At 42.8% G+C, this 21,033-nt stretch overlaps 1 protein-coding gene across 5 annotated transcripts; it reads right to left on the bottom strand.

The window, feature by feature from the left end:
* Positions 1-1,342: 1,342 nt before the first annotated feature.
* LOC143510858 (poly [ADP-ribose] polymerase tankyrase-2-like) lies at positions 1,343-20,883 on the bottom strand. Of its 5 annotated transcripts, none has more exons than XM_077000677.1 (27): positions 20,221-20,883; positions 19,205-19,429; positions 18,780-18,875; positions 18,578-18,614; positions 18,343-18,418; positions 17,951-18,045; positions 17,779-17,845; positions 14,989-15,193; positions 14,620-14,741; positions 14,431-14,522; positions 14,164-14,242; positions 13,911-14,040; positions 13,529-13,608; positions 13,259-13,404; positions 12,514-12,679; positions 12,188-12,407; positions 10,891-11,000; positions 8,989-9,177; positions 8,039-8,282; positions 7,842-7,924; positions 7,425-7,545; positions 7,095-7,192; positions 6,313-6,387; positions 6,045-6,150; positions 5,769-5,955; positions 5,398-5,554; positions 1,343-4,987 (listed from the first exon to the last, which is right to left on the bottom strand). In XM_077000677.1, exons 1-27 carry the CDS (start codon positions 20,432-20,434, stop codon positions 4,928-4,930), a joined length of 3,480 nt encoding a protein of 1,159 aa, XP_076856792.1. In that variant the 5' UTR covers positions 20,435-20,883; the 3' UTR covers positions 1,343-4,927. The 5 variants fall into 5 exon arrangements, with proteins under 5 accessions (XP_076856792.1, XP_076856794.1, XP_076856793.1 ...); XM_077000679.1 differs by having other exon boundaries at positions 13,259-13,401; XM_077000678.1 differs by having other exon boundaries at positions 13,529-13,605.
* Positions 20,884-21,033: the final 150 nt, after the last annotated feature.

The following is a 21,033-nucleotide window of genomic DNA, read 5'->3' as shown; positions in this document are numbered from 1 at the left end:
CTTCCAAGCTCTGCGCCCCCCCCTGCAATAGCTCCGCGCCCCACCTAGGGGGCGCGCCCCCCACTTTGTTGCTTGTTGTTGTGTGTGTATTTAAGCGTGTGTCTCCTCTTTGTTCATTGTCGGTTGTGTACGTGTTGTGTTGTCTGTCCGTGTGTTGATTAGCGCGTAGCGATATTCTCCATATAAAGAAACATGGAACCTGTTCTCGTCTCGGCGTCTTGCCTCACCCTCTTCACGTTGCACTACCAAACGGAAACGTGGTTGACAGTGGCACTCCTGATATGCACTCAAGGCAAATTCCTGATACTTTTGTGTATTTGCGCAGGCCCTGTGCACGTCAATTCAGGTACATGATCTTATCAGATTACGGTCAACATAAAAAAATGTGTGAATAACCTAAAAAAAATGGATTTAAGCATTACATTGTAACACACTTGTTCAATTCAATCCTCAAAAGAGCTTTAAATATCACCAGTGTATTCTAGAAACTGTTGGGGCCCTGGCAGGGCAGTGGCCCGGGAGTTCCTCCTGACAGACTGGCCCACTATATATATACACACAGTATACACACACACACATACACACATACATACATATATATATATATATATATATATATATATATATATATATATATATATATATATATATATATATATATATATATATATATATATGTATGTATGTGTGTGTGTGTGTGTGTGTATACTGTAGGCTATATGAATCTATACATGTCACGTAGTGTATATGACGGCATTTATTGTCATATGGACAATATTAATTCCAGCAATAATATGATTACAAAGCCACATAGTGGCTTTTAAATAGTCCATCATAAGACCACCAAACAAGTTGTTTTACGCAAAGTGCATCCTAAAGAACAACCTACAACTCTAACGTGGGTATTTCTTCCTCTTACCTATTTGTGGTGGTTAGTTTTAATATAAGAATTTCAATAGCTTTAAAAAAAACAGTGCGCAGTGCTCTTGAACCTTTAAGACCGCCACTTGCGTCCGTGTTAACCGTGTTAAGGTAATTTGTAGATAATAATAATAATAATCTTTATTTGTATAGCACCTTTCATACATACATGCAACTCAAAGTGCTTTACAGTATAAATAAAAGAAACATAAAAAGGAGAAGACAAAAAGAAAATGTTAGAAGAAATTAAAGTAAAATAACATAAAATGTAAAAAAGTAAAGTATACAATATAATAAAAAAGTAAAGTAAGTAAAACTAATTAAGATAAGTAAATATAAGAAGATAAAAATAAAATATTAAAATTAAAGATTAAAAGAAATAATTAAATAAAGTGACAAATTATAAAATAATAGACTAGAGTTTCTTAACTAAAAGCAGATCTAAACAGATGGTGCCTTAGACGTTGCAGAGGCGACAGCAGTACATCTACAATTTAAACTGCTGTATGTTTTCGTAGTCCGGCCCGGATTTTCTGGGACAAGTTGTTTTTTTTCCTGATCTCCGCTGCATACCGTCAGCCCGCATCAGCTGGCCCAGTCCGCGGCCCGGTCCAACTCGTTCATGTGTTTACAGGCGCAGTCCGCGGCCGCGCTGAGCAGGGGTGGGTTTCCCGAAACGTTCGTAGCGCTAAGTACTTCGTAACCTCGTATGAAACGTATGAGGTTAACAAGTACTTAGCGCTAAGAACATTTCGGGAAACTCACCCCAGGTTAGTCTGAATGGAGCGGGGGAGGTAATAACACCGTTAAACAGCAGCGTGACTACGGGCCGCAGTGCGCGGCAGTGGCTCCTCCACGGGCCGAGTTAAACCACCGCCGGCCACCGGCCTACTAACCCATCGGCCCACCGGGGAAATTCTCGGTAGTAATGTATGCCAGTCCGCCCCTGGGCCCTAGGCATAAATTCAAGGGCCCCGTTACTTCAGTTTTACTCTAGTTTACTCCAGTTAACAAATATTTTCTCCAATTCGACTGAATTAATTTCATTTACAGATTTGAGTGTGTTGTGCGAAGTACCACTCATGAGTGCACATGTTAATATGACAACAAGCTTCATGTCTAGGGGGAGGCTGCTGGCAGGATTGGTTGCCGCTTGCTAGACTGTCCCCCAGACCTGCTAGTGTTTTGATCGCCGCTGCCCCTGTCCCTAGGATCACTGATGTACCTCCAACTTATTGTTGACTCTAACCATGCTAACCCTGGGAGGGTAAGGTGTTCTCCTTTAGGCCCCCTGGCTCTGCTGTACTATGAGCCTGGGGAGAGCTGTGCCTGCCTTCAAGGGGCGTGTCACGACCCATGTTTTCAGGGGAGGGTACTGTAATGGTACAGCACAGTAACTATAAACTTTGTGCATTACCACTACTGTAGTTTGGTTCCCACTGGACTGGAGCACCATGCAGTTGCTTGCCTCTGATTTAACCTTCTCTAATGTAACCTTTTCCCAGTAGTTTGTGGGCCAGTTAAATAATTATTCCTCCTGATGGGCCAATTTTCTTTATGTACTGGCAACTCTGTTACCTATTCAGATCTTCCTTCACACAGCGCCCTCTTTTGAATATAACCTCCTTATGTCTATGCTGTACCTACACTCACCCATCTTTTTAGTTTTACAGCCACATATCCCTGTTCACCAGTGTATTTTTCTCACATTCCTTCACAGCACAGTACTGACGATAACATGTTAGTTGCTTTTGCAGTTGAAGTACAGCAGTGTTGTGGGAACACTCAGTGACAATGCTGGGTTGAAATGACCTGTACCCAGAAAGGTTCCATCAAAACTAGTGCTGTGGTGCAAAGACTGACCATTGATGAACACTTTGGAAGACTGCTAATAGAAAGTATGCATTTGTGTTTTTATACAATTGTAAAGAACAGGCTTTACTCAAATAAAATCTTTATTTATTCCCTGCAGTACGCAGAAGACACCAGACCTTCATCGATTCAGCAGTGGAACACTGAAGTAGCACAAAGCAAATCACGCACCAGTATGACACTCTTAGGACAACCATGCACAAACGAACAAGTGCACCAGAGACATGACAGAACCACAGCAATGCTTGTCATGTCATTTGTAACTATTAACTCAGCTACTGCTGAACCATTTTCAGGACATCATTTCATGAAAATTCTGTTCCCTGTTGCTCGTCAGTTTATCAGCATAACTTTGCAATCTCTCTGTTGGATTCCTGTTTCTGAGGGATTTTCAAATTTTCTTTTTAATAATTTAAATGTATAGGAAATCCAGTTAACAATTTCACATGGACAGTAACACCACTGGAGATGCGGTGTCAATAACATGTGGCATGCCACAATGTTGATTACTTAGTTATTTTCAGGCTTTAGCGATGGGACTTATCTGTTTACTTCCAAAAGGATCTCTATATTACAACTGGGAAATTGGAAGAAAATGGCATACATACACTCACTGGCCACTTTATTCGGTACGCCCCTCCAACTGCTCATTGACGCAAATGTCAAATCAGCCAATCACATGGCAACAACTCAATGCATTTAGGCATGTAGACATGACCAGGACGATCTGCTGCAGTTCAAACCGAGCATCAGAATGGGGGAAGAAAGGTGATTTATGTGACTTTGAATGTGGCATGGTTGTTGGTGCCAGACGGGCTGGTCTGAGTATTTCAGAAACTGCTACTACTGGGATTTTCATGCACAACCATCTTTAAGGTTCACAGAGAATGGTCCAAAAAAGAGAAAATATGCCTTGTTGCAAATGCCTTGTTGATGCCAGAGGTCAGAGGAGAATGGCCAGACTGGTTTGAGCTGATAGAATGGCAACAGTAACTCAAATAACCAGTCGTTACATCTGAGGCATGCAGATGAGCATCTCGGAACGCACAACACGTCGAACCTTAAGGTGGGCGGGTGCCACTCCTGTCAGCTAAGAACAGGAAACTCAGGCTACAATTACACAGGCTCACCAAAATTGAACAATAAAATATTGGAAAAACGTTGCCTGGTCTGATGAGTCTTGACTTCTGCAGCGACATTCGGATGGTAGGGTCAGAATTAGGCATCAACAACATGAAAGCATGGATCCATCCTGCCTTGTATCAATGGTTCAGGTGGTGCAATGGTGTAGGGGATATTTTCCTGGCACACTTTGGGTCCATTAGTCCCAATTGAGCATTCTGTCAACGCCACAGCCTACCTGAGTATTGTTGCTGACCATGTCCATCCCTTTATGACCACAATGTACCCATCTTCTGATGGCTACTTCCAGCAGGATAACGCGCCATGTCTTAAAGCGCAAATCATCTAAGCCTGGTTTCTTGAACATAACAAAGTGTTCACTGTATTCGAATGGCCTCCACAGTCACCAGATGTCAATCCAATAGAGCACCTTTGGGATGTGGTGGAATAGGTGATTCGCATCATGGATGTGCAGCCATCGAATCTGTAGCAACTGCGTGATGCTATCATGTCAATTTGGACCAGACTGTCTGAGGAATGTTTCCAGTACCTTGTTGAATCTATGCAATGAAGGATTAAGGCAGTTCTGAAGGCAAAAGGGGTCCAACCCAGTACTAGGTGTACAAGGTGTACGTAATAAGGTGGCCGGTGAGTGTATATAATAATTCATCTTCCAAGCACTCTTATAATACAAAGGTCAATAAATAAACATGCTAGTACAAAAAATAGTCTTCATAAAATAAATAAGCCACCTTCATTATACTTGAATCGACACTTGAAATCTGTTGTTTACAGTGTTATCAAATGTTAGTACCTTTTCTAACTCGGCTATTACGAAAGGACAGGTTTTTCAGTGCACAATCTGAGAAAATGTTTAACACTGTAAAGTTGTACATATTGTGGAACTCTTAGAGGTTAAGAAAGGTGAGACAAACCCATATTACACAGTGTATGAATAACATGTGCATGCAGTAGGCAAAACATTCCACACAGGAAATGAAGAGATAAGGCCTTAATCAGTACTGCCATCTGGCCTGATGATCTGATAGGTGATCAGGTACTCTGGATAAGCCTGGAAAGATCAATAAAATTATGATAATGTGAGAAGAGAAACAAGCCAAACTTTAATCTTAACATATATGTCTTGCTTTGTTGGTCAAGAATAGGATATATTCTATGAGTGTACGAAGACCAGTTTACACAAGTTAAATCAATTCCACAAATAATAACTTAAAAAATTACGTTCAGTGTCACTCATGAATAAGCAGTGTCAAGTGAGAAAACTAGACCACCTAGCTACTAAAACTAGATCAATAAGCTACCAATATGCCAGGGCCAACTTTCTGGACCCAAGTTAACCATAGTCCCAACCAAAACAATAATTTAAACAGAATGTAGCCGAGAGCTAGATTGCTCTAGTAACCTGCTCCTAAAGTGGGGTGAATACTAACAGTGCAAAGAAGAGAAGGAGGAATACAGTACCTGCTCTCCTCTGTAAATGACAAACTCAGCCAGAGCGAGACCATTGACACTCGGCCTCCCGGACACTGAATGGTGTCCCGGTGGGGAATGGGCCATTTTCATGGCGCTGAACTGGAGGAAGGACTTTCCCAGAGTCACACGGCAGAAGAGCAAGTGTCTGATGACAGCGAGGAGGTATGCACTCAACACACTACCATATCTACATCTACTACAAGATCTACAGTACATATCCTACCACAAGAAGAAAAACAAATGGCTGAAACCAACATGGTACACAGTGTTCCTTTTTCATTTTGTTAAACAAGCAGGTCAGTGTAGGTGTGACTTGGCTCATTCTAACGCACAAAACTAAATATGGAGAACCATCTCACCTCTGGCACACGTAGCACGACCTGTCCTTGTGAAGAGGACACCCAGTACCTCCTCCTATGCCATACACATACTGGTTGCTCTTGGAGGAGTTCTCAGCAAAGTAGATTCCAGCCCCGAACATTCCTCCAATATAGGCGTGCCTCTCATCGAAGCCTTTGTGGATGATGGCATTGACAAACGGTGATCCTAAGCAAAAAGGCACAGGCCATGTCTAGATGCTCAGAACCAGGCCCTGGAAACAGTCGCTAGGTAACAGGTATGGTGAAATCACCCACCATGGAACAGCATGCGCTCGTTTGGATGGTCATGATTCTCCTCACACACCTCCATCCTGCGGTGGGCATATCTCTCCCATAGCTTCTTATTACACACCTTCTTGATCTACAAAGAAGTGCAGCAAAGATGTATTTGGCATAGGTACTAGATCTATTTTGTTATAGGTACTAGATGTATTTAGTGTAGGTACTAGATAAGGCAATCATAAGCCTTTTACATGTAAGTGAAGCTTTATCTTCATCTCGTAAACAATAGATACAATTTTACCTTCACAATGTTATATCTGTTGAATATTCCCCCAGCATGGCCACCATCTCTGTGTTCTCTTATTGTACTCTGCATCTGTTTACAGACAATACACATGTTTGTATCTGACTGTCCTTTCTGCTGCTATGTGTATGTATGTATACCTACCTATTGTCTAGTATTTTAGCCCTTTTACTGCATACTGTGTGTGTGTGTGTGTGTGTGTGTGTGTGTGTGTGTCTAGCCTTTGTTTTTTTACTGCACACTGTGTGTGTGTGTGTGTGTGTGTGTGTGTGTATGTGTGTGTGTGTGTGTGTGTATTACTATGTTAATATTCTGTAACAGTATGTTAATTTGCACTGCTTGTGTGTGTATGTGTGTGTGTAAGTGAGTTAGTGAGTGATTATCAATATATGTTTGCTAAACTGCACATTGGAACTGGCCAAACGCAATTTCAAACTTCTGTGTTAACCTTGTTACATAGATTTTTGACAATAAAGTTCTCTTGACTTGACAAAGCACTACAACGTCAGACAGTCAGAAAGGAAAGATACATTAGGAAGTGTATAGTCTTTTCTCTTGGTACTACCAATTATTGCTTACATCAGACTTTCTGTTTCATGAAAATTACCAAGTCATAACCTGAACATGCAAACGGGATCAACTGGTATATTCACGCATTGAAAGGGAAAAAACTCCAAACCAACCACATACACACACACACACACACACACACACACACACACACACACACACACACACACACACACACACAACAACAACAACAACAAAAACAACCATACCTCCTCTTCAATGGACTGAAATTCCTTGTCATCTGGGGCCAAATCAATTAATATAGTTCCACTGTTAGTTGTGTTCAAAGTTAAGTAGGGGTTCAAACCTAAATCGAACAACAGACAAGAATGTTCAATTAAAGAATAAATCAGTACAAATTCAAATAATATTGTATTAATAAAACTTCCATTTCTGAGGCAAACCATGAGGTCTGAAGTTAATGTGAATTCTTACAGGGATGTATGCACAAAGTAATTAAAAGTGTGTGCAAACTTTACTATAATGTTTTTTTTGTGAGCACTCAACAGTGGAAGCCCAGGATGAGGAGGAGCACTTACTCTGAGGTCCACTAAGCAGCCTCTCTAACCCTTTGATAATCTTGTGCCTGTGACCATATGCGTTGATGCCAATCTCCTTCAGCTCTTTGTGCCCCATTTCCACAAGGACATCAAGAGTTATCTTTAAATATGGCCACAAAGTCACACCAGACAGAAGAGAAATAGAATATACTACATATATGCAGATGCACACACAAATACATCCAAGTTTGGAATTATTCTTATGCTGGACAACAAATTTCACTGTGAACATGCTCTGTGCCATTTGTTTTTTCCTGTTTTCCAGGGTTTTTGGTAACCGAACCCTGATAATCCTTTTACGATAAACTGTCTCTAGATTCAACTCAGGTTATCGAAACAGAAGTTCTTTGCATGGTTTTAAGCTGTGATAATGAGAAAAGCAGAAGGTTTGAGCACCTGTTCCCTGTCAAAGATCTCCAGAAGATGTTCCAGACCAAGTTTATGAAGGAACTGACTAATACTCAGGTCAACACCCATTCCTTGAAAAGAGAAGCCATTTGAAACACTTTTAAAATGGCACAATAAGTATAAGTGTTTAAGGCAAAGCACCAGGATGAACCAAACCAATTAGAGTTACAACAAGCCAGACATACCCTCGTCAGTGTTTTCCACCCCTACGGCACCCTCAGCCCCTGAAGGTCCGAGAAGCTCAGGGAAGGCCCCAGCCTCTCCAAGTGTGTCCAAGGTGGAAGTGGATGAGTGGACCATGGAGCTGGAGGAGAGGGCAGAAGACACCACACCACTGGAGGATGATACGCCGATGACCTGCGGTTTGTAACACGTTGGTAGCACAGATGGGGGCGTGGCTGCAGTCAGCAAGGCACGGACATCATCAGCCTAGTGAGGTAACACAGCAACGAGATGAAGAGGGTGAGCTCAATGCAGCTACATTACATGTGCTACATTTTTAAAACAAAACGCCATGGTTCAACCGAGGTTCACTGGGACCAATATATATCCACTGATTTTATCTGCAGAAATGAGCAATGTCATGTGACTCTGAGGACTCTAAGGACAGTGAGCACAGGTACACTGAGATGATGAGACACATTAATGAGTAAATGAGACACTACACAAAGCATGAGCGCCAGCTTATTCACATGTATCCACCCAGTCCAGATATTGTAGACCTTTCAAAGAATTTTATCCAGTCATGTTTCAGGGCATAATGCAACATGCTCTCAGGTAGCAATCTTCAGATCTTCATATGAGGAACCCATGCAAAATACCGAATCTTAAAGGTGCAATAAGTATACATGAAATTTTGAATACGTGCTTTCTTTTCTACGACATTTGGTCTACAATGGTTATTACTGTTGCGAGCAGCCAAGTGTCCAGCAAGGAGCCAGTAATAATACGGCACATGTTTAAAATGACTTTAGCAACTTTAAGCTGTGTAGCTCATTGCACCTTTAAGGTGAAATTGAATCAGGAGGCAGTAATGAATGAGGCAGCCAACTGGGAGTGTTGTCAGGAGGCATGATGACACCCGCCCCTACTGGGAAACTGAAACAGAGGGAGAGGAGGCATCTGCTGGGGGTACCGTGACGAGGTCCAGCGGTGACTGGCCTTCCTGGTTGCGGAGTGCGGGGTCAGCGCCGTGCGCCAGCAGCAGGGCGCACAACTGCGTCCTGCCCTTCTGTGCAGCCTCGTGCAGCGGGGTGAAAGCCCACTTGTCCGCAGCGTTGACACACGCGTTGTACCTGATGAGCAACGCGGCCACGTCCACGTGCTGCCAAGGAGACACACGGCTTGCTCTCGCATTCTAGTTCCTGTCCCTTGTGCAGGATTGTGGATTTATAAAGCATGCATGTGTATGGCGGCCTCAGGCCTGGCGGTCCTTTCCCTCTCGTCAGCTTATTGCAAACACAGATGGACAGAACCCACACGACCCACTGATTTGTTTGAGAATACCTGAAGTGTGAATAGTGCTAGATAAGTACTGAGATTTTCAAGAAAATCGTGATACCAAATGCAGCACAATGTAAAATCTTGGATCTTTTTAAAACCGGTTTGTTTAGCGAGCCTACTTTGTGGATTGAGAGTGTTTTCAAAAGTGTCCAGGTAGTCACTTTGTAATCCAGTTGCCTCGAAACTCTACATTTTGCATGGTGTTGTGCTGTTCCTATAACAGAAGAATGCACCAAGCCTGGATGTTAATGAGGTATAATAAAGCAGAGATGCTTGTTGCAGCTTGAGCAAATGCCACAGTGGTGCAGAGATCAGGCTGGCTGTGAGGATGGAGACTGGTGGGTCATGCCAGGCACCTCCCCGTGCTCATGGGTAACAGGCAATGTTACATTCATACATGTTGTTCAATGTAGCTTGGAGAGATGGAAGCATTTACACTACAATAACATTTGGCATCTCCTGAAATGGTTTGAGGGAATCTAATTTAAATGTGTCTCGACTGCATTTACACCTGTATCTTATGTGGACAACCTCTATCCAGATTTAATATTCAAGATGCATAAACGATCAGGTGTAAACAGGGGTCTAGTATTGCAATATTAGATATTAGTTTCCACATTTTTAGCTAAAAGATCTATCATATGACAAAAAGATGAAAACATGTTTACAGTGCACAGGTTCTGTGTATGTAATAATACAGTATGCTCAGCTTTGATATTCCATTGTTTCACTATTATATTTATTCTATGCTGCCTTAGGGAATCTATATGTGTCACGGAACAGCTCCGGACCCCTCCCTGTGGGCGTGTGTCTACGTCGTCTGCGTCTTGCCGTCTGCGTCTGTGGCTCCTCGTGGGTGTGGTTGTGTCTGCGTGTGTTCATTCGTCCCACCTGTGGCCCGTCTCGTAATCACTCGGGGCTCATGTAGTTTGTCTATTTAATGTGCGTTTGCGCAGTGTCGTGTGCTTGTCGTTGTCTTTAGTGTGCACGTCGTGTGTGTGTTACTGTCGTCCCGTATTAAATAAAGCAGTGACGTTGGCTGTAAAGCAGGATCTGTGTCTCGTCCTTGCTCCTACCCGCCGCCGTTACAATATGGGCTTCATCAAGAAAACTCAGATTCATGTCCTGTGCTCAGAAATGCCAGACAAGCCTGCAGTGTTTTCATGAACACCAAACATCTATGTACAGATACTTTTCCTACAGATCTTTTAGGTACAGATGTTAGGCCCTTGAGTTGGAGTGGACTTCAGACCAACCAGCCTCTTGTGTTCTTAAAACTCTCTATAACATGGAGCCTGTTTTCCAACAGGAACATGTTACTCATCAACAAATATCGTTATTCAGCCTTTGTTACTCTGAATTAAAGATGCAATTAGTTAAAACAAAATATTTGAATGTATAAACCTGGCCTCATAATAAAGATTAAAAAAGGTTTTCTATGAAAAAATGAATTTCTAGGTGTTTGTATAGCTAGTGCCTGTACCATGCGAGTTGCCGGTGTGAGACTCGTGTTAATGTGTGAACAGACACTCACCCCGTATGAAGCAGCATTGTGTAATGGAATGAGACCCCCTTTGTCCTGCGAATTCACCTCTGCTCCATGCTGCAGTAAGTACTCTGCCACCTCCAGGTTATTATAGCCCGCTGACACACAGCAACACAACAGTCATAAGGCACTGCTTTCTAGGTCAAGACAGTCTCAGTAGAGTCTTCATAAAGAACAACAATAAATGTTTTTACATAAATAAATCTCTGCTCTGTGTTGAGGAAGGTGATGATGTGCAGTGTTGACCAAGAGTGGCATGATGATGAACATCATCATTCTGGCAAATGGCTGCACACATTATGTGATGCTGCCAGGGACTCTGACAATGGCACTGTGTCCTATGATGTTCATTACAGTATTGTATAACAGTATAAAATAGGCACAATGTTGTCAATGCTGTGCGGCACCGGACACTAGACTACAGTATCAGTGAGTGGATAGCAGAACATGCTTGTGCAAATTCATAGCACAGTTGTTTCACACCGTCACTGACCCAGTCCGGATAGTTTCACTGAATGGACAGTGGATAGTCTTCATCCCCCAGCAAGGGATAGTCTAGTAGTACAAAAACATGATGTAGTATGTATAGAGGATAGGTCTACTTATTTATTCTCATTTTGAAATGTCTGGATGATGCTACAGTGTAGCTTACAGTAGTGTAGATTAGGTTGAACCCTTTATCTCTAGAAAACGCAACGCATGGTTGACCACATGGTTAACCAGAGTGGCTCTGATCTCATCCATTATGGTTGCTCATCCTCTTCCTAATTCTCATCCTCTTCGTCATCATCTCTATGCAGTATTGGACTCCACTGATGTGCAAACCAAGATTTGCAACTTATGGCCTCTTTATAGGGATTAGGCTTTGATGTCTAAAGATTTGTAAAAATTAGCTTGAAGTGTTGTAACCTGTGAGAACTGGGTATGGATTTTGGTAGGTGGGTGTAGCAGTTGCATGGCAATGTTTCCAAAAGAAACACATAGTTTTCAGTTTTGAATATCGTGTCTTATGTAAAGAACTATGTTTAATACTTTGCAAAAAGCGTGTTTAAGAGTTTCTAAATTATTGTAAGGCAGAGAATGTGCCTAAGGTTTAGTGCACCAGATGAGTAGATAGGCTATATGGGTTAATGTTTTCAAAAATTCTGCTATAAGGACCACTTTTTGGGTTTTAGCAGCTGCAAAAAAATGTAATACCAATATATAATCATGTAAAAAGAGCATGAGATGAAAGAGCGTGCGTGGGCTATTTTGGCTGGGCTAACCAAGTGTCACGTGAGCTCACCCGCCAGGTGCAGCGGCGTGGAGTGGCGCCCCTGCGTGTCCCTGCAGGTCACGTTGCGTGGGCTGCACAGCTTCATGACGCGGGAGAGGCAACCGTTCTTGGCAGCGTCCAGCAGCGCAGCGTCACCCCTCAGTAGGTCCTGGACGTCCGTGTCCCTCTCCTTGACCAGGTCGAGAGGAGTGTTGCCGTCACGGTTCTTTTTTGTGGGGTCTGCGCCATGCTGGGAACACATCAACACGAGCATTTTGCTGAAATGTTCAAACCGAAGACGTTACGAGGGCGACTTTGATTTTGGAGCGAGGTGGGAGGAGTCGAGCAGCTTGTACCTGAAGCAACAGCTTGCAGATCTCATATTTGCCTTTGGCGGCTGCCTCGTGGAGTGGCGTGAACTTCCACAGGTCAGCAACATTGATCACTGCACCATGGATAACCAGAAGCTCGGCCACTTCGTAGTGGCCATAAGAGCAGGCGTTATGCAGAGGGACTAGGCCTCTGCAGAAAAGGCACAACAAATAGGCAGACCCCTTATAAATAATTTTCTTCTTTGTTTATCTTGCTGGCTAAAAACAGGTAAGAGGAAAGATAGGAACAGGTATGTGTGTTTCTTCTAAATTCCAATAAGTGTTGTTTCTTAGACCCAAAGCTGCAAGAAGCAGTTGGGTCTAATATTCCATTTACCCTAGATGGTTTTTAAGTAATACATAAATCTACCACAAAAAGCATAGGTGTCACTATTGATTCTGATCTTTCATTTGACACACACACATGCGTAATTTCACTAAGGCTAAATATTTCCATATACGTAATTCTGCCAAGCTGAGACATTTACTTTAGCTATCAGACCCATTTGAGTCTTGGTCCTCCAAAGGTTTGTTCCTAATCTCCACCTATGGCGTTTTTCCTTGCAACGGTCACCCCTGGCTTGCTCACTAGGGATCTGGATCCATGTGCATGTAAGGCTGCTTTGTGACAAGTTATGTTGTAAAAAGCGCTATATATATTGACTTGTGTGTGTGTGTCTGTGTGTGTGTGTGTGTTTGCTTAGAGGGTGAGAACAAATGGAGCTCCTACCCTTTGTCTTTAGCATGCACATCAGCTCCATGCTGGAGCAGGTACTCCACCACGCCCACACGGTTGTAGCCAGCTGCAAAGTGGAGTGGGGTGGACTGCCGGCCTTCTATGTCCCTGCAGTTCACATTCTGGAGAGTGCAGAGCTTCTACACACAAAGAACTTTCATATATTCACAGCACATTTGCATACAAAATGCATCACTTCCTGTCTTAACCATTAACCAGTCAATCATGTCAGCCATACATTTCCTCCTGACCATACACAATCACCTTTACAGTCTCTAGGTCTCCTGACTTGGATGCCTCCAGAAGCTGCCTCTCAGTTTCCAAGTTCCCCGTTAGTACTCCTTCTAGTATAGAACAGATAAATATAACTATAGCAACAATATTATTTTTTCATTTAGCATACATTTACCAATTTTGTATTTTAGTTACATTTTCTTTCCTTTTATTTGTTTCCTAGTTCTCTACATTTGACATTTGTCCAATATTAAGGTCACATAACTTCAGCAGAACTCCACAGGTCTGCTCTTCATAGCAAGTGTGTGTTTGTGTACGTGTATGTGTTTGTGTGTGTGTGTGTGTTTATATATGTGTATGTTTGTGTGTGTGTGTGTGTGTGTGTGTGCAGTCCATGGGGCAGCACGCTCACCCTGCAGGCCCTGCAGTGAGGTGATGAGTGGGTCCCCACCAGCGCCCCGGAGCAGGCGGCAGCTCTGCAGGTGTCCCCGCTGGGTGGCGCGGTGCAGTGGTGTCTGCCCATGGCTGTCCACGGCATTCACCTGCACCCAGAGAACAGCAGAAACTTTGTCTCAGTGCAGAAAGGAGGGCTCACCCTCTCTACCTCCTGCCTGGGCGGCCAAGTGAGGTGGATGGGGAAGCACTCGTGAGCGCGAAGAGCTTACTTTGGCCTCATGCTTCACGAGCACCCCGATGACATCATTGTGGGACCTCTCAGCAGCAAGGTGCAGGGGTGTCATGAGACTGTGACGAAACAGGAAGTAGGTACTTTAGACAGGATTATGATTCTCTCTTTTTGAAAGTACATGTTCTTCATTTAATTAAATTTTTTTTAAGTTGCTTCGCAGAACATCAATTCCAGCTTCTGGCTTCCTTGTGTGTGCACAATGTGTGCAGTGGCTCATGACACTAAAGCCAAGTCTGTAGCTCACTCTTTTGTCTTCTCATTCACGTTGGCTCCTTTCCTCAGCAGAATCTCACACACTTGCTTCCTCTTGGGATAGGGTGATGTAGAGGCGCAGTGCTGTGAGAATCAAGGATAAACAAAAACAAACCGTCATCAAAACACGTCTTTTAAAAAATGCCTTTCGTATTCATATTCAGTTTTCTAGAGCTTGTACCAGGGCTGTCTCATGGGTCTGAGGGTGTTTGAAATGGATGGTCTCCAGAGAGAGGTGCTTTTTAACATGGATGGGGTCTGCCTCACGGGCTGCCTGAAGCAATGCATGTCCTCGAAATTCATCTGGAAGAAGCATTTTCACAGTCAAAAAGGTCTTTTTCATTCTGAAAGGCTACAATATTCCCTGATGTGGGTTTTAAGTCATTGATCATACATAACTCAAGCATCTCGTGCAAATGAAAAAACAAAAGCCAAAATATGATCGCAAAGAATTTAAAAAAAGTTAGAACCAGTAAGTATGATGTCACACAAATACTACCAATTTGCTATTGTTCATTATTAGTGATGTTTGGTGAAACATTTCCTTCACCGTGTGCCGTGGTCTTACAGGCCAGACGTTCTTTCAGCAGGACAGTGGGGGCCAGGTCCACAGCGCTCTTGTTGTGGCAGTTCAACAGGGTGGGGTCTGCTCCGTAACTCAGTAGGAGGGAGCAGACTTCCATGCGGTTCTTAGATGCGGCCTCGTGTAGTGGGGTGAACTGCCACAGGTCCATGGCGTTCACGCAGGCTCCGTGCTGGACAAAGAACGCACATGAACAAATGAGTATGGCCATGTATGGGCCTGACAGTAACTCCACATATAACAGGCAACTAGAAAGACTGGAATACTTGTTTGTTCACATGGAGTGTTGTTCATAGGAAAATTACTGAGTTATAGCAGACCCAAAAATACCAATGAATACTATAAATTTTACATCGTTGAATTCAGTTATTACCTCTTTAAACATTTACATTTACATTTAGAACATTTTGCAGATGCGCTTATCAAGAGCGACATCCAAAGTGCTTTGCATCTGTTCACAGAATGCATCCTAGATAGTAGAATATATAGGTCAGAATTCAAGATACCCTTGAGCCAGACTACTAATAAACTACAGGAATCAATGCCATTACCTAGTACTGCAAATAATCAACAGGAATCAAAACTGATACCTAGAATAAATAATCATAGACATAAAAAACATATAATGTAAAGTACAAGAACAACAAGTGTTATCTGTGGTGTTAGTGCTCATTTACGTACTCAACAAACAGGAGAGTCTTTAGTCTACGTCTGAAGACGACAAGAGACTGCAGTACAAACAGCTAGTGGAAGATTGTTCTACCATTTCAGAGCCAGGAATGAGAATAGTCTTGAAGTTTGTCTTCCGTGAGACTTAAAGCATGGTGTTTCAAGTCGAGCCATACTTGAGACTCTGAGTGCTTGTCGACAGAATGGGCTTTGACCCAATGCAGAGGACGTGTGAACTTGGGGAGATTGAAGGCCAGTCATTCTACAACATTGTGAATCAGCTGTAGAGGTCTGATGACCTGTAGAGGAAGATCCGCAGGTCGGGAGTAGTCCAGCTTTGAGATGACGAGAGACAGCACAAGCACCTGAGTAGCTTCCTGTGAAATAAGGGGTAGTATTATCTGTATGGACAACCGGTTGTCCAAAGTTACACCCAGGCTTCGATGGTGTTAACAATGTGTTCTTGAAAGAAACAGTGAGGTTGTTGTGTGGGTTTGGGGTTCCTGGAATGTATAGAAACTCAGTTGTTTTAGGGTTGAGCTTAAATGGTGAGAGGTAATCCATGAAGCAATATCCACTATAGCTCCTGAAATATGTCAGAATTTGGAAAAGAAAAAATTGTTTGGGTGTCATTAGCCTACAAATGATAGGAGAAATAATGAGAAGAAATAATATCACAAAGGGAATGACTATACAAAGAGAAGAGAAGAGGGCCTAGGACTGAGCCTTGGGGGACTGCAGTGGAATTTACATGGATTGGATGCAGATCCAATGTTACTTGTCTTCCAAATATGACTGGAACCAATTCCAAGCACAGCCAGTCACGCAGTGGCTAGAAAGAACAGAGAGGAAGATGTTGTGGTTGACCATGTCAAAGGCTGCAGAAAGATCCATAAGAATTAAAACTGATGAAGCTTCTTATTGCTTTGAGGGCCATTTCTGTTGAGTGTGCCCATTTGAAGTCAGACTGATGGAGTTGGTTCTGGGTGAGGAAAAGTCATAATTGTTCATAGACTCCTCATTCCAGAGTTTTTGATGTTTGATGTAGTCGCTTATGTCTAGCTGTCAAGTGTTGCCTTTTCAAGGTTGGTACCACCCTTGCTGTCTTGAACAAAGTAGGTACATGTCCGGATACTAAGGAGTTGAGGATGGGCAAAATAAATGGAAGAAAAAATCTCTTGAAATGTTCTGGAACAGAGTGGAAGGAATTGGATTGCTGGAAGTCAGGAACTGATGGATCTTGTCTGAGGGACAAAGGAGCCAGGGAGTTGGGTTGGAGATACTGGTCGGAAGAGTGTGAACAGAGGAAATGGACTGATGGACTGCTGTAATCTAATCCTCAAAGAAGTTGACAAAATCCTCAGGAATAAGAGAGGACGGAGGATGGGGAGGGGGAATGTGGGAGGGTTAAGGAGAGAAGAATACTAAAGAGCTAAAATAAATTTAGAAATACAAAATAACTTGCATGGGTTCAATGCAGATGACTCAAATTGTTCGATATAGTTCCATATTGACTTTGTTACTTTTAATGAGAACTTTGAAAGGAGGTACTGATATGAGCTGGGGTCTGAATCTATTAGGGGCTATGGGGGGCACTTTGTTACCCAGGGGTGGATGGGACAGATCCTATAAGACTGGGGGAGGGAGGAGACAGAAGATTGATTGATGAAGAGAGCGTAAAGAACAAAGTATTGTTTACTGTGTCCAGAGAGAGAGAAGAAACATTCCTGGTGAGGAAGGGAAGACAAGATAGTAACAGCAAGTGTTGAGGGAGTGATGGAGCCTAGACTTGGATGTAAGTAAGAAGAATTTATGGAGTAGTATGAGTGGAAGTGCCAGAGAGGGAGAAAGAAGAAGAATAGAAGGTGATGGTCTGAGAGGTGAAGGGGGGTGACTGTGATGTCCAATGTTCCGGTGGCCCATTTAAAGACCAGGTCCAGAACATTGCCTGCTCTAACCCAAGGCAAAAGTAATTAAACTCAAAATCTACCTTAACCAATCACAGGATGTTCCAAGAGTACACAAACAAAGCACACTGTCAAGACACTGACACAAGACACTGGAAATGAATACAAACAAAACCCCTACCTTCACAAGCAATTCAGTCACTTCATAATGGCCATATGAGCAGGCATTATGGAGAGGCACCAGGTCACTGAGAAAAAAACAACCACAAAAAAGAGAAAAACACTTAGCTTGCTACATCAAGCAGAGTAGCACATAGAGGCATGCAGTGGCTGGGAAGCCAACACTGCCGTACCCTTTGTCTTTAGCATGGACGTCAGCTCCGTGCTGTAATAACAGCTGCACTGTCTTCAACCGATTGTAGCCTGCAGCCAGATGCAGAGGGGTCGACTGAAGCCAGACAACAGACAGACACCACAGTTACCAACACCCTGCCAGGTGCAGTTCCCCTTCTCAAATGCATGCTTTGAAGGAGCACTTCATACAAAAATGAGACGATGGTTAAAAAACAGCAAAGCACTTTTTTCTGTTTCCAGCAGCAATAACAAAAGCAAAAATATCCTTTGGTTCTTAATGCATATACATTTGTATGTGGATCTCGGGCACGAACACAAAGGTCTATAATGAAGGGAATCAGAAGGATGTTTTATAGTGGAAGAATCAGTCTGCTTTGAGGGTCTAAATTACCTTCCTGCCATCACTGGCGTGACAGTTCACGTTTAAGGGAGTGAGGAGGCTCATCAGCTTCTCATCATTTCCACTCCTACAGCAGCACAAACCCATGTCAGTTACTTTACAGTGTACTAAAAGCCCAATGCTATTCCTGAAGGCAACTGAGTGGATCCGGTAATTGAGCCCATTGAACTCACTCAGGCCAGCACTGAAATGTTTTGAAAGGCATACTGAGTCAAAGTCACGGTACCTTGCACTCTCGAGAAGTTCATCTTTTCTATACTCCCCTACAAGAGAAACACAGTTAGTTTGATTAGGTGTTGAGCGCATTGTGCGAGAAAATAAATCAAGCACAGTGATGCCTTTGTGGATGATATTAGAAGATATAAGGACCAACTCATTATGTGATCAACAGTACAAAAGGTTGTAAAGGTGAAGAGAGGGCTGCTCACCAGTCAGCACAGCCTTAGTTGAGGGCTCGGCCACGTCCAGCGCCGTCCTGCCGTCTGTGTTACGGATGCTTGGCTCAGCCCCATGCTGCAGCAATGCTGCCACATCACAGAGCATCAGCTTAGACCGCAAGAAACACCATTCCACTAGTCTCCGCTCAGACGCAAACTTTGAACAAGCACTTCACCCGAAAACGCTAACAAACTACCATCCATTACAAAGATTACACATTCACTAGATGCTACCCAGCATCTTACTAGGATTAACGTATTAGCTAGCTAACTTTTTTTTTTTTTTACCAAGTGTCATATTCCAAGCATTAGTTTTGATATATCTTATATATGTTCTCTGATTCTTACTGCTGTAGAGCCCACGCAGTTACGTATCACTAATGATATGAACCGAGAATTACTGAGTGGCGTTTTACCAATGCAGACGTCGATTTTGCCCTTAATAGCAGCCTCATGAAGAGGGGTGTAATTCCAGTTGTCTCGAGAGTTGGCATCTGCTCCGTGGAGAAGAAGCAGGCTCACGACTTCAGCATGACCAAAGGAGCAGGCATTGTGAAGAGAGATGAGACCACCATCATCCTGCGCGTACACGTTAGCCCCATGCTGTAGGAGGTAGTCCACCACATCTTTACGGCCGAACCCTGTGACGCGCAGGTCAAGAGCAATAAATGGCAATGCATAGCCTACCGGCCTAAGTACCTAAGAAATGACAGGGTAGTTAATTCATATATTGAATGTCCTGGTCCTTATTTTATCTGTTCAGGAATGGACTTCCGTAACAGTCTTTTAATTAATTGGATGCTCAGAATACAGCAGCCATAGTCCTAACTAGGGTTAGAATCTCCCAATGGTCCTTCTAATGCCAAAGAGATCAACAAATCATCCAGTCAGGAGACTTTTAAGAAAACACATGTAAAGTAGCATAATACATATGATTGATTAATGAATTGAAAATAAATTAATAAAAAGAATAATCTGTGAAAACGGAATCTGTACCATTGCCAATCAGATAACAGAAGCAAATGTAGGCTGTTTTATTACGATGATTGATATTAACGGAAACATAATAGGTACACCAAGCTGTATAAACAGCATTAGGATTAAAATAAGTGAATTATATATAAACAATCCCAGTACCAAGCAGACTATCATATAGAAAAAACAAAAAACGAAAGAATTTATAAATAAAACAAAACAGAATAAAAGAGGATCGTTAATGTCAATATTCAGCAAAAGCGATATACTTCTTAAAGAGAGAAAACATCTGTAATGCTGCATTTTCAATATTTAACGATAAAAGCTGTAGCCTACAATAAGATAATTTTGGAGTGAAGCACCTTTTTCTCTACACAGCTGTTAAAAAAATTATTCAAGGACTGTTCTTTTATAGACAGTGTGTCTAAAGGCGTTGGTTGCAATGATTTCCACTTACCAGCGGCAAAATGAAGCGGGGTCGATTTTCTCCCCGCGGTGTCTCTACTGTTTACATTTTCCGCGTTGAGTAGCTTCTTCACCCGGTCCAGGTCTCCGCTCCGACAGGCCTCGAACAACTCCCTGTTCGGCTCGTTAGCCCCGGATGTCCCCATTATAGGGGACACGGCGCCGCCACCCATGCCGGATACCCCCGAGAACCGTCGGACAGACATTGATTCTGTGCGCCGTAAAAAGCTAGAGACTACCAATGTAAAATACGGAATGCTGGCGAAGCAAAAGCTTTGACATCGAAGCTGAAAGGAGGTCCAGGTCTCCAGCGCTACTTCCTTTTTGCAAAAATCATGACAACCCGAATGTTTTAACTTGCGCTTTCTTAGAGATCCTAATGTGTAAGCTGTGAATATACGTCCCTCGTTACGCAATGGTAGTGTTCACTACACATTCTATGGTCCTTGGTGAACTACCTTCATGTATTTACATACACGCAGCGCAAACATTATTCAGCTAGGCACACGCATATTGCGACGTATCTATATATAGCGACTATCAATATATGACTGGAATAAAACACACTCATCCTACCTCACAGTGCGGTTCCCTGGCCTTTCCCCAACACAGCTTCAAATTGCTTGACATTACATTAAGGCATACTGCTGCCACCTACAGAGCCTCAAGTCTCAGACAGCTTATATTATCTATACATACAGGACAGCAATAAAACAAGTCATAATGTCTCTATAAATATAATAAATGAAAATAATTCTCACTTTTACAAGCATACTGTTGTCCTAGGTTTTGAAATTGAGACTAG

The sequence above is a fragment of the Brachyhypopomus gauderio genome, chromosome 3 (assembly GCF_052324685.1).
Source record: "Brachyhypopomus gauderio isolate BG-103 chromosome 3, BGAUD_0.2, whole genome shotgun sequence".
NCBI lineage: Eukaryota > Metazoa > Chordata > Actinopteri > Gymnotiformes > Hypopomidae > Brachyhypopomus > Brachyhypopomus gauderio.
This window is presented reverse-complemented; position numbering and strand designations above follow the sequence as displayed.